The sequence below is a fragment of the Papio anubis genome, chromosome 4, assembly GCF_008728515.1.
Source record: "Papio anubis isolate 15944 chromosome 4, Panubis1.0, whole genome shotgun sequence".
Lineage (NCBI taxonomy): Eukaryota > Metazoa > Chordata > Mammalia > Primates > Cercopithecidae > Papio > Papio anubis.
In genome coordinates this window covers 109,430,815-109,442,906 of record NC_044979.1, presented here as the reverse complement: position 1 = coordinate 109,442,906, position 12,092 = coordinate 109,430,815, and the positions used below count along the sequence as shown (strand labels likewise).

The 12,092-nt window shown below is 40.1% G+C and overlaps 1 protein-coding gene across 1 annotated transcript in view; it reads right to left on the bottom strand.

Annotated features, from left to right (window-relative positions):
* Positions 1-12,092, bottom strand: part of YAE1 (YAE1 maturation factor of ABCE1) — a 47,231-nt gene continuing 35,139 nt past the window's right edge. Inside the window, 2 exon segments of the mRNA XM_017956764.3 lie at positions 1-1,103; positions 1,105-1,329. Of these exon segments, the coding sequence (XP_017812253.1) occupies positions 974-1,103; positions 1,105-1,329 (355 nt within the window). The 3' untranslated portion in view covers positions 1-973.

Genomic DNA, 12,092 nt, shown 5'->3' with positions numbered 1-12,092 from the left:
TGTTGGCCAGGCTGGTCTCTAACTCCCCTCAAGTGATCCGCCCAGCTTGGCCTCCTCCCAAAGTGCTGGGATTACAGATATGAGCCTATGTACCCAGGCTGCATCCTGATTTATGATTCCTATTTTGCGCCTGGAAACAGTCCCTGTATTAATAATACCTACACATAAAACAATCCACTGTTACAATTTATATAGTCACAAAAAATTAAAGTTTTTCTGTAGACCAAATGTTTTTAACCATAATTTTCTGCATCAAATCCACAGCCAGAATGCCCAAGATCAAAAAAATCTGCACAATACAAACAAACCATAATCTGAAATACACTTAAGACATACACTCTCACACACATTTCTCTTACAGAACTGTGCTTGGGGAAACTCCATTTGTTGAGTGCTGCTGAAGGCGTGTTTTGCTAAACTGCTGCTCCAGGTTTTTGTTTGGAAAAATCTGTCACAGTAGGGTATGGCTATTTATTGGATGAACAGAAGAGAAAGACATACTTATGGCAACAAGAAAGCTTTAAGGTCTTTCAAGTCGTATAAAATGGACCTGCAGAAACGTTGGAATGTTCTCAGGATGCAAAATTGGAGCTGAAATGTGATATCAAACAGTTGCAAAAAATGTATAGCAACCATGCCTTGAGGTCAAACCTGATACCAAGATCTGCAACAAAAAGCTTCAAGACACATAGTTTGTTGGGCTTGTCCCACATGGTCGCATAATCTGATCATGTGTGAATTTCACAAACGACTCGTGTTGCTCTGCTAGTTTGGTATTGAGGATTTGCTCATACTCCTCCCAAATCTTCTCTTCATAGTTAAACAGACGTGTACATATTGTTACAGCTTGCCGGAGGGCCAAGGTGGGCTGGTCCATCTTCACTCAGGAGAAACCTGGAGCACTGGGTGCTGAGTGCTGAGGACTGAGGCTGGTTTTCCTAAGCACAAGCTGCCTTCTGATTAAGAACAACTTCTAAATGTGTCCACCTCTGATAATGATTCTATTATGTGTTGAAAAATGTGCTTCGGAGTTGGAAGGTGCCTCTGGTGGCCAGGCGGGGCAGGCTGCTGCAGTGTCGCGGTGGGGTCTGCGTCTGAAGCGACGGGCCTGGGGCCCGGAGCCGGGCAGGGAAGCGGGGAGTGGCGCGGCCGCTTTGGGGAACCGGGCTCAGCAGCGTCGCCTCGAGCTCTAGCTCCGTGGGCTGCTTCCGCGTCGCCCCGCTCGCCATGTGGCCGGCGACCCGGAGGGAGTGCGGCCGTAGTTGCATCTCAACCTCCGGGCTCCTCAGCGGGCCTCTCAAGCCCAGTAGGCTCCAATCCGTTGATTTCCTGTTTTGATAGACAATTGGACAGACAGAGATTTGGCTCTGTTATCACTGTCCCCACAAGTTTCCCCATTCTCCCAATTCGATAACATCATTATTTTCTGATAAACGTATAACGAAGATTTGTCTCTGTTACAACCCCCCCAACTTTCCCCATTCTCCCAGTTTGATAACATCATTACTTTCTGATAAAATAATAACCAGTGTTCCCACATGATAGTGATGTAAATATGATTCACTCCACGGCTTAATAGAGAAGTATGACTGCATTTCCTTTTAAAGGTTTTTGTTTGGCTTTGGTATCTGCCTTATTGTTTCACTTATCTAATTTTCTACCCAGATGTTCCTAATGCTTTCCAAATATTTCATCACATTATCTGTGGGGTCTCCCTTTTCCCGCAGCTCTTCCCCTGGGGGCTTCCAGTCCTCCCGATCTCTGGCCTGGTTATTCTCCCCCTCTACAGCACAATTAGATCCTGTGATTCTTCTTCACTGCTTTCTTGGATAGCGCATTAAAGGGGCTGGAGGGCCGGAGTACATAGAAAAGGTGACAGCTTTTCTGAAAGTGAGATTTCTGACATACTGGACTGAAATTGTCTATATGTTCTACAGTGATGGGAAGGATTTTTAAATCTGACTTAATTATTAAGCTCATGTCAGGCTTGACTTTGGTATAAAATGAACACTGACTTAGTATTTCTGACAATCAAGTAATAGTCAGAATGAGTATTGGTTGTTTTAATTATATAACTTCTTCAGTTACAAGCCCAAAGTCTTTTATGTAATGAGTGAAAGAGTAATTAAAAGCATTTGTTTACACTCCAAATCTGAATGCTTTCTGAAGGAAAGCATTGGTAGATCCCTTATCAGTAGTTACTGAGAATTCATACATAATTAATAAACTTCTGTAATATAGAATGAAATCCTAGAAAATGTAAAATTTTGTTTAGACTCTAATCATGTCTAAAATGTATGTTAAATAGAATTAGCTAATTTCCTGGCTTTCCTCTTGGAAGAAATCACAGTCCCTCAAATCGGTCATTCTGTAAATACTTGTTCGGTGGTTATTATGGTCAAGTGACCAGATCTCCTGAGAGATCTTATCTTTGCACATTCTCTTCCTCTCTTTGTTTTCTATCCTTTTCTTTTTCTTCTTTCTCAGAAATCATCCCTTAAACTTTCTCTATCTCCTGCTCCATCTGCTCTTCACTTCCTGTATCTCTCAATCCCTATGTCTTCTCTTGTCAGCAGTCACTTGATCAACGCAGGTGCCGTCTGTGAATTCCCAAGAACTTTGCCATATGTATTGTCCCAATTTTTAACTTCCTTAGGGTACTGTGCTGAATACTTTACAGGCATTAAAGAAATTATTGAAAGGCTTTAGAACTATAGGCAAATGGCATTTCACTTATGTCCTTGTTTCTAAGAAGTCAATTTTTAAAAGTTGCATACCTTTATAACAATGGCACCTTTGTTGATTTCAGGGTTATTCAGTAGTTTCCTTAATTAATTTTTTTTGACAGAAATAAAGGAGTCAAGGGAGGGTGAACATGTTCTATGATCCTTGGATTTGGCCTGAAGGCTATTAAGGATTTCAACAGAAAAGGAATCAGTGCAGAGGAAAGGCCAAAAACAAAACAAATATATTAGGTCCAGGCGCCCTGGCTCACTCCTGTAATCCCAACACTTTGGGAGGCCGAGGCAGGTGGATCACATGAGGTCAGGAGTTTGGGACCAACCTGGTGAACATGGTAAAACCCCGTCTCCACTAAAAATACAAAAATTAGCCAGGCATGGTGGCATGCGCCTATAGTCCCAGCTACTCGGGAGGCTGAGGCAGGAGAATTGCTTGAACCCGGGAGGCAGAGATCTCAGTGAGCCAAGGTTGCGTCATTGCACTCCAGCCTGGGCAACAGAGTGAGACTACATCTTGAAAAGCAAACAAACAATAACAACAAAAACCAAATATATTAGTTTTCTATTGCTGCTGTGATCAATTACCACAAACTTAATGGCTTAAAACAACAAAAAGTGTATTATCTTAGAGTTCTTTATTGAATTCAAAAGTCCAACATGAATCTTACTGGGCTCAGATCAGTGTCAGCAGGGTGTAGCCTAGAGGCTGCCTGATTTCTTTGGCTCATGGCCTCCTTCCTTCACCCTCAAACCCAGCAATACCAGGCCGAGCCCTTCCCATGCTGCCATTTCTCTGGTTCTCCAATTCCCTCTTCCGCTTTTAAGTATTCTTGTGATTATAGGATAATCCAGGATAACTTCCTATTTTAAAGCCAGCTGATTATCAACCTTAATTCCATTTCCAACATTCATTCCTTCCCTGTATAATCTAACATAGTCTCAGGTTCCAGGGAGTAGGACATAGACAACATTGGGGAGGGCAACGAACATTATTCTATTGACCACAGTGAATAAAGGAGAGGATCCTGACAATCCCAAAGAAAGGAAAGACTATGACATTAAGTAAACCTCATAATTTGGAGATATGGAAGATAACAGAGAAGCATTGAAGACAGTATAGCCCATGATACAGAGAATACTTGACATTTTCATAGAGCATGAGGCTGAGAAGAAATTGGATATGTCACGTAATTGTTGATAGAAAGCAAACCACTAGAGTCAATTTGCACTGGTATAAATACCAACGTTTTAGAAAGGAATAAAAATTTTATTTTTCTACTGAAAGACTCAAACTTAAAATAATGACAGTAGGCAACTCTATGCAAATCACCCTGAAACAAGAAAGTACATATTTTTGAAGCTCAATACAGTTTACTAAATGATTATATTCTGCAGTTATACAATTTGATGAAATTTGGATTTTAACTTATTCAATAGTTCATTCCGTATGGCTTCTCATAAGTACTGCATAATGCTATCTTGGATTTTGATTTTTATAGTGCTTTTTTGGTATTAAGTCTGGAATCTTCTAATTTGCCCTTAAGCCTAGATAGAAAATTGTGGGCACACCCTTGTGTGTGTGCACAAATATAGCAACTGGAATGTTATCTGTGTACCACTATTCACCCGGTTCCACCTCCATGCTCAGCAGAAGTCATCAGGGTGGAGTAGATTTATAAAGCACAGAATAATAGTTTCATTTTCTCCTTTGTTCTTGCTATGAGCCACAAACTAATCACTGTCAAAGAGAATGAGAATAGAATTATCTGTTCCTTTTGAATGTACATGAGGTTCCTCAATGTTAAACTAAAAATTTAACTACACGTAGGTGTTTAATACACTAGCATTCTTTTATTTGCTAAATTTCATTAAATGAAACTTGAAGTCAAAATCCCAAATGTCTCTATATTTTTGAAATGGTTATTTAAAAATAACCATTTTATTGTTGTTTAAAAATACAATCTGTAACTGTTCCTTCTAGTCTACTTCTGATTCTTTGTGCTTAAACTTTATCTATTATTTTTTTTGAGCACAAAAAGTACAGCTAGAAGTCCCAAAGGAAGAAAAACAATTGGAAGCAATAAGTAAATGTAATAATGAGATTTTAAAGTTGTAGGAGACTTTTGAAGTGGTTTTCTTGAGAGAATTTCTAAAAAAAAAAAAAAAAAAAAATTGTTTACCGTGATTCTTGGGGGTAGGGCAAAAGACCCTGTAGCTTACCTGTTTCAATTTTCTAGGAAAAAGAACTCTGTGATGATGAATGAAACAATAAAAATTGAAGCAGAACCATAATTCTAGTCATTCTCAAAGCCCAGCAGGAAGTAAAAAGGATAATCTAGAGAACGTACTCAGTTTACCTATAAGAACTTGCTTTGGGAGAAGTTCTCAGCCCATGTCATAGTGTTCTGCAAAGAAACAGAACCAACACAGAGAGAGAAAGAAAAAAGCTTGGCTCATGCAATAATTGAGGCTGAGAAGTCCCCAGATCTGTAGGCAATGAGCTGGAGACCCAGGAGAGCCAATGTGTAGTTTGTCTGAGCCTGAGCGCATGAGGACCAGGACAGCTGATGGTGTAAGTTCCACTCTGAAAAACAGCTGGCTCAAGACCCCAAAACAGCCAATGTTTCAATTCAAGACTGGAAGAAGAAAAGATTAATGTCCCAGTTCAAAGCAGTCAGACAGAAGTTCCTTCTCACTTGAAGGAGGGTCAGTCTTTTGTTCTATTCAGGCCTTCAACTGTTTGGACAAGGGCTACCCATAGTAGATAGGACAACTTGCTTTATTCAATCTTCTGATTCAAATGTTAATCTCATCCAGCACTAACCTCACAGACACACCCAGAATAATATTCAACCAACTATTTGGGCACTTTATGGCTCAGTCAAGATGACACATAAAATTAACCATCACATCTCATAGGTTAACCACAACCTACCTCATAGTAGGTTGCAGACCATGCTTACAGTCACTTTGACCTTGTCTGGTTTCCCACCCAAAGCAAGAATCTCTCAACAACATTGCTGCTAGATGGCCATATAGGGTCCTCTTCAAAATTTCCAATGGGGAAATCAATATTTTGTGAGAAAGCTCAGGGGCAGCTTTAATTATTTTAGATAGGGCTATGTTATTTTGAACTGAAGAGTATCTCACTGTAATTTCCAGACATTTGTCCTTCTTCTAACCTTTGGAACTACTCAGAATAAGTCTATATTCTATTCCGCACACCAACTCTTCAAGCAAATGAAGATTCTGTTATATTCTTCCAAACACTTTTTTCCCAAGTTAAACATTCCCAGCTTATTTTTCTAATCCTCATAGTATATGATTTCTTTGACACATTCTAGTTTTGTCAGTTTTCATAAAATGTGATATCTTAAACTGAACACATTTTAAATGTGTTCTAACTCCTTTATACTAGGGAAAAATCAACTCTGTGGCTCCGCTTCTCTTATTTTCATGTAAGTACAAGAAGTTTTCTGTTGAAAAAAACCCACTGAAACCATTATTTGTGATTATATCTAATTAAACTAGCCTTGATATTATTTTAAGTTGTCCAATCCAAGTAGTTTACATAAATGCTTTCCCAAACTCCTCTAAGATACATAATATTTCACATATATATTAACACAATCATCCTGCAATGTATTGTTTTCCTTGAGACTCAAATGTCAATGGAGGTCACACTGCATACCTAAAGCCCTGATTTTGTTAGGTTTCGACTTATCCCCCTTGTGACACTAAAGAAGTAAAGGTGACACTAAAGAAGTAAAGGTGACACTAAGAAGTAAAGCCTGATTGGTCTAAGCTAATTAAGGTGTTTCAGAATAGGAGCAATCCTTCTTGCCAAAAGAATGTTTTAATGGCAGGCATATGATATAGCTCTGGCCAATTAGATGTGTAAGAAACTCTGTTGAGTTGCTTCTTGAAAAGGTTTCCACATTTTTCAAAAGGAGATGTTAGTAAATGGCCTCTTTCCTTCCTCTGAATGTTCTGTGTGGATGTGTTGACAGGCACAGCTATAGCCATTTTGCTCTTAGCTGGAAATGTCAGAGGAACATATTGAAAGAACCTGTGTCCCTGACGTCAATCAACCCTTCCTCCATATTTCCTGCCCTTCCTCCATACTTCCTGTTATGTAGATATAAACTCTCTGATTCTTTAAGTCAAGTTGAATTAACGTTTTCTGTTACTTGCAACCAAAGTCATCTTAATTGATAGATTCTGCCCTTGAACATATCAAAAACTGAGTTAACCCTCATCTCACAGTTGGAAGATCTAATATCCTCCCGATATATCTTTGAATTTCCTCAGAATGACTTCCTCCAAATCCAACTTCCTGATACTGAACTCTTGAACACTGTGCAGATCCAGCTGTGGAACATGACTTCTTTATCTCAATTTATTTAAAAAAAAATCTACTCCCATAATACACACTAAACTTTGTGTGTGTTAAATTTTATTGAAGATTCAGACTGAGGGAATAGATTTTATATTACTCTGGTGAAACATCTTAAAAATGAATCATTAGATATTCTTGTTTTTGACATCCTCAGCAAATCCATCTACTGGAATTTTTTACTGGTCATCTTCCGTGGTCAGCAATCTCTGGTTTCATTCTCCAGGCTAATATCTTCAGGAAAAAGCACTTCAACACAATTCCCACTGCTTAATTTTCTAAATAATTTAGTTTTCCACCTACTTAGGGACTCTGGTTTATTTTTGCACATCGAAACTCATCACATGAGCTGGGCATAGTGGCTCACGCCTGTAATCCCAGCACTTTGGGAGGCCGAGGCGGGTGGATCACGAGGTCAGGAGATCAAGACCATCCTGGCTAACAATACAAAAAATTAGCCCGGCATGGTGGCGGGCACCTGTAGTCCCAGCTACTCGGGAGGCTGAGTCAGGAGAACGGAGTGAACCCGGGAGGCGGAGCTTGCAGTGAGCCGAGATCGCACCACTGCACTCTAGCCTGGGCGGCAGAGAGAGACTCCATCTCAAACAAACGAACAAAACAAAAACAAAAACGAAAACTCATCACATGCTCTGCTAAATTAGAGGACATCTACTTTGGGTCTTTTCTGGGGCACAGAATTATTGGCAGAAACTTTGAAATTTAGACCCGGCACAGTGGCTAACGCCTATAATCCCAGCACTTTGGAAGGCAAAGGTGGGCAGATCATTTGAGGCCAGGAGTTTGAGATCAACTTGACCAACATCGTGAAACCTCATGTCTACTAAAAATACAAAAATTAGCCAGGTGTGGTGGCGCATGCCTGTAATCCCAGCTACTCGGGAGATTGAGGCACGAGAATTGCTTTAATGTGGGAGGCAGAGGCTGCAGTGAACTGAGACTGTGCCACTGCATTCCAGCCTGGATGACAGAGTGAGGCTCTGTCTCAAAACAAACAAACAAACAAAAAGCAAATAAAAAAACACAAACTTTGACATTTCAATCTCTGTTTTCTTCTTCTTCTACCTGCCTCTGCAAATGGAAAGAAACAACATAGAGAGGAATTTTCCCATTGATATGAATTCAGCCACTCCACCTTAGAAGAATGAAGCTGCTATAGTCATTCTGGGTTTTAAATAACACATTTTTTTCTATGATAGACAAGAATGCTAATATAATGAGTAATTGTGCTAAGATATTTGCAAAGTGAATCTTCTCAGAAACTTTGAATCTTTTTCTGATGCTAAAGAGTTCTACAACGCGGAAATCCATCATTCATTATGAGTTTCTATTCATGGTAAGACTTGTTTTAAATCTCAGAAACTTATTGTCTAACTAGCTCTGCAGGTCTCTTAGGTATTAAGGAAGCCACACTGTGCCACTGTGTTTGTTTCAGCAATCTATTGGCTGCATTGGGCTGGAATATTCTACCTTTCTAGCATTAACAGTTTGATGATTTTTCAATGATGATAGACTCTATAGAATTAGTGCTGAATTTAGTAATGCATCTCTAACCAGATGTTCTCTCAAGTTTCTTATGTTCTTTCTGACTGGCTATCTCTTTGAGTCTTCTAGTTTGCCCTAAAAAGGATGGAAATAACAAACATGATTCCAGGACAATTAATACTCCACAAAAATTCCTGTTAATTACTCCTAGGTAACACAGTTTTTTCTAAAGTAATCTGCTCTCTTAATCCATTCATTTTTTTTCGTTCATTCATTCAGTACCTATTGACTGTCTTCTATAGATAACCACTTGCTGGGCACTCTTTGGCATTATGCCCCTCGAAGTTAGAATATTCATGCAAATAATTTAACTTTTCTAATTTCGTATCAGTGTCAAACCTATATAGTGCTCTACCCAAGCATCTGCTTAATTCAAATGCGATTCGATGCAAAAAAGGATTAAGTCAAAGAAGTTGGTCTGTTCGTTATAGTTGTTTTTTTTTTTCAAGATGGAGTCTGGCTGTGTCACCCGGGCTAGAGTGCAGTGGCTCCATCTCGGCTCACTGCAACCTCTGCCTCCTGAGTTCAAGCGATTCTCCTGCCTCAGCCTCCCGAGCAGCTGGACTACAGGTGCCCGCCACCATGCCTGGCTAATTTTTGTATTTTTAGTAGAGATGAGGTTTCACCATGTTGGCCAAGCTGGTCTTGAACTCCTGAGCTCAGTCTCCCAAAGTGCTGGGATTACAAGCGTGAACCACCGTGCCCAGCCCTTTATAGTTTATTGTTACATTTATAGTCTGTTATTCTTAAGAATTAAAAGGAAATACTGCCATAATCAGAAGCTTTGTTTACTTGTGTTAACTGCCCTGTAAACCTGTTACAATGTTTTTGTAATAGTATTAAAGGTGGTTACAGAATTTTGACTTGAGGAAAATTAAACAATGAAAACTGTTCTGTTGTTGTTCTCAGTCTGCTTACTGTAGCTACAAATTTAGCATTTATGTCAGGAATTAAGCATGTTCCTGGCACAGAACTTAGTAATATGATGCTGGTCCCCAAAAAACTTACTTAGATAACCTTTTAGAATTGTGCCTAACCAAAGAGCATTTTCACTTTGTGCTTGCTTTTGTTTGGTTTGAATAATGCCTGCTTATATAAAATAATATAGATGAAACCTTCTCTTTCAGACTAGATTTAAACCAGTCAAAATGACAGCCTATGAAGATGATGACAGTACTGACTTGCTGTCTTAGTTTGGTAGGGTTGCCATAACAAAGTATCACACACTGGGTGGCTTAAACAACAGAAATAGTTTGTCTCATAGTTCTGGAGGCTAGAAGTTCAAGATCAAGGTGTTGGCAGGGTTTGTTTCTTCTGAGGGCTGCGAGAAAGAATTTGTTTCATGCCTTTCCCTTAGCTCCTTGTGCTTTGTTGACAATCTTTCCCATTTCTTGGCTTGCAAATGCGTTACCTTCTGCCTCCATCTTCACACGGCATTCTCCCTAGTGTGCATGTTTGTCCCCAAATTTCCCCTTTTAATAAAAACAGCAGGCCGGTGGCTCACACCTGTAATCCCAACACTTTGGGAGGCCGAGGCAGGTGGATCACCTGAGGTTGGGAGTTTGAGACCAGCCTGACCAACATGGCGAAACCCCGTCTCTGCTAAAAATACAAAAATTAGCTGGGCGTGGCAGCACATGCCTGTAATCCCAGCTACTTGGGAGGCTGGGGCACAAGAATCGCTTGAACCCGTGAGGCAGAGGTAGTGGTGAGCTGAGATAGCGCCACTGTACTTCAGCCTGGGCGACAGAGTGAGACTCCATCCCAAAAACAAATAAATAAATAAAATTAATAAAAACACCATTCGTATTAGATTAGGGGCCCATCCTATTCTAGCATGACCTTACCTTAATTATATCAATAACTCTATTTCCAAACAAGGTCACATTCTGAAGTACTGGGGGCTAGAACTTCAACATAGGAATTTGAGGGGACACAATTCAACCATAACACTTACAATCAAAGCTATGTTTTATATTAGTGGTTCTTCCACTTCCTTAAGAAATATTTACTGTCTGTGTGCTAAGCCCTATGCTAGAAACTGGAAATACAATAATAAATTAGATACGGTCCTTATTCTCAAGAAACTTCAGTTCATGGATTTATGCCTCTTCCTTTACAGTCTTTTCACTTCCAAGGAAATGAAATAAAAAGGGGACTACCAATGTTTAAGGACCATATGGCAGAATACCTAAAAACAATAATAATGGCCAATATTTGTTGAATACTTGCAAATATCATCATGTACATTATCTCATTTAATCCTTAAAACAACACTTCAGGCCAGCAACGGTGCCTGACGCCTGTAATCCCAGCACTTTGGGAGGTTAAGGTGGGCAGATCACTTGAGGTCAGGAGTTCGAGACCAGCCTGGCCAACATGGTGAAACCCTGTCTCTACTAAAAATACAAAAATTAGCCGGGTGTAGTGGTGCATGCCTGTAGTCCCAGCTACTCAAGAAGCTGAGGCAGGAGAATCTTTTGAACTCCAGAGGCGGAGGGCGCAGTGAGCCGAGATTGTGCGACTGTACTCCAGCCTGGGCAACAGAGCGAGACTCCATCTCAAAAAAAACAAAAATGACAACAAAAAAAAAACACTTTAAAGTAGAAACTATTATTATCACCCCATTTACAAATGAAGAAATTGAGGCTCTGGGAAGCCTAGCAAGTGGCAGAGTGAGGATTGAGTTATTTATTTAATTAATTAATTAATTAATTAATTTATTTATTTATTATTCTGAGACCATGTCTCCCTCTGTCACCCAGGCTGGAGTGCAGTGGCATGAGCTCAGCTCACTGCAACCTGTGCCTCCTGGGTTCAAGTGATTCTCATGCCTCAGCCTCTCTAGGAGCTGGGATTATAGCCATGCACAACCACGCCTGGCCAATTTTTGCATTTTTAATAGAGACACAGTTTCACCATGTTGGCCAGGCTGGTCTCAAACTCCTGTCAAGTGAACTGCCGGCCTTGGCCTCCCAACAGAGTGAAGATTTTAGCCTAAGATGGCCTGGCACCTGAGCTAGATACCATTGCTACAGAACCCCTACATTATACATCTTCTAATGGTGGGGAGAATTGAAAAAAAAAGTCTTTCCTTTATCTTTAAACAGTTTATGTAACATAATACCTATTGTCTAATTTCTTCTTCTCTTTGTTGCCTTCTTTTTTTTTTTTTTTTTTTTGAGACAGGACCTCAGGGTCTCACTTTGTCACCTAGACTGGAGTGCTGTGGCATGGTCATAGCTCACTGTAGCCTTGACCTCCTGAGTTCAAGGGATCCTCCTGTCTTAGCCCCCCAAATAGCTGGGACTACAGGCATGTGCCACCACACCTGGCTAATTTTTGTATTTGTGGTAGAGATGGAGTTTTGCCATGTTGCTCAGGCTGGTTTT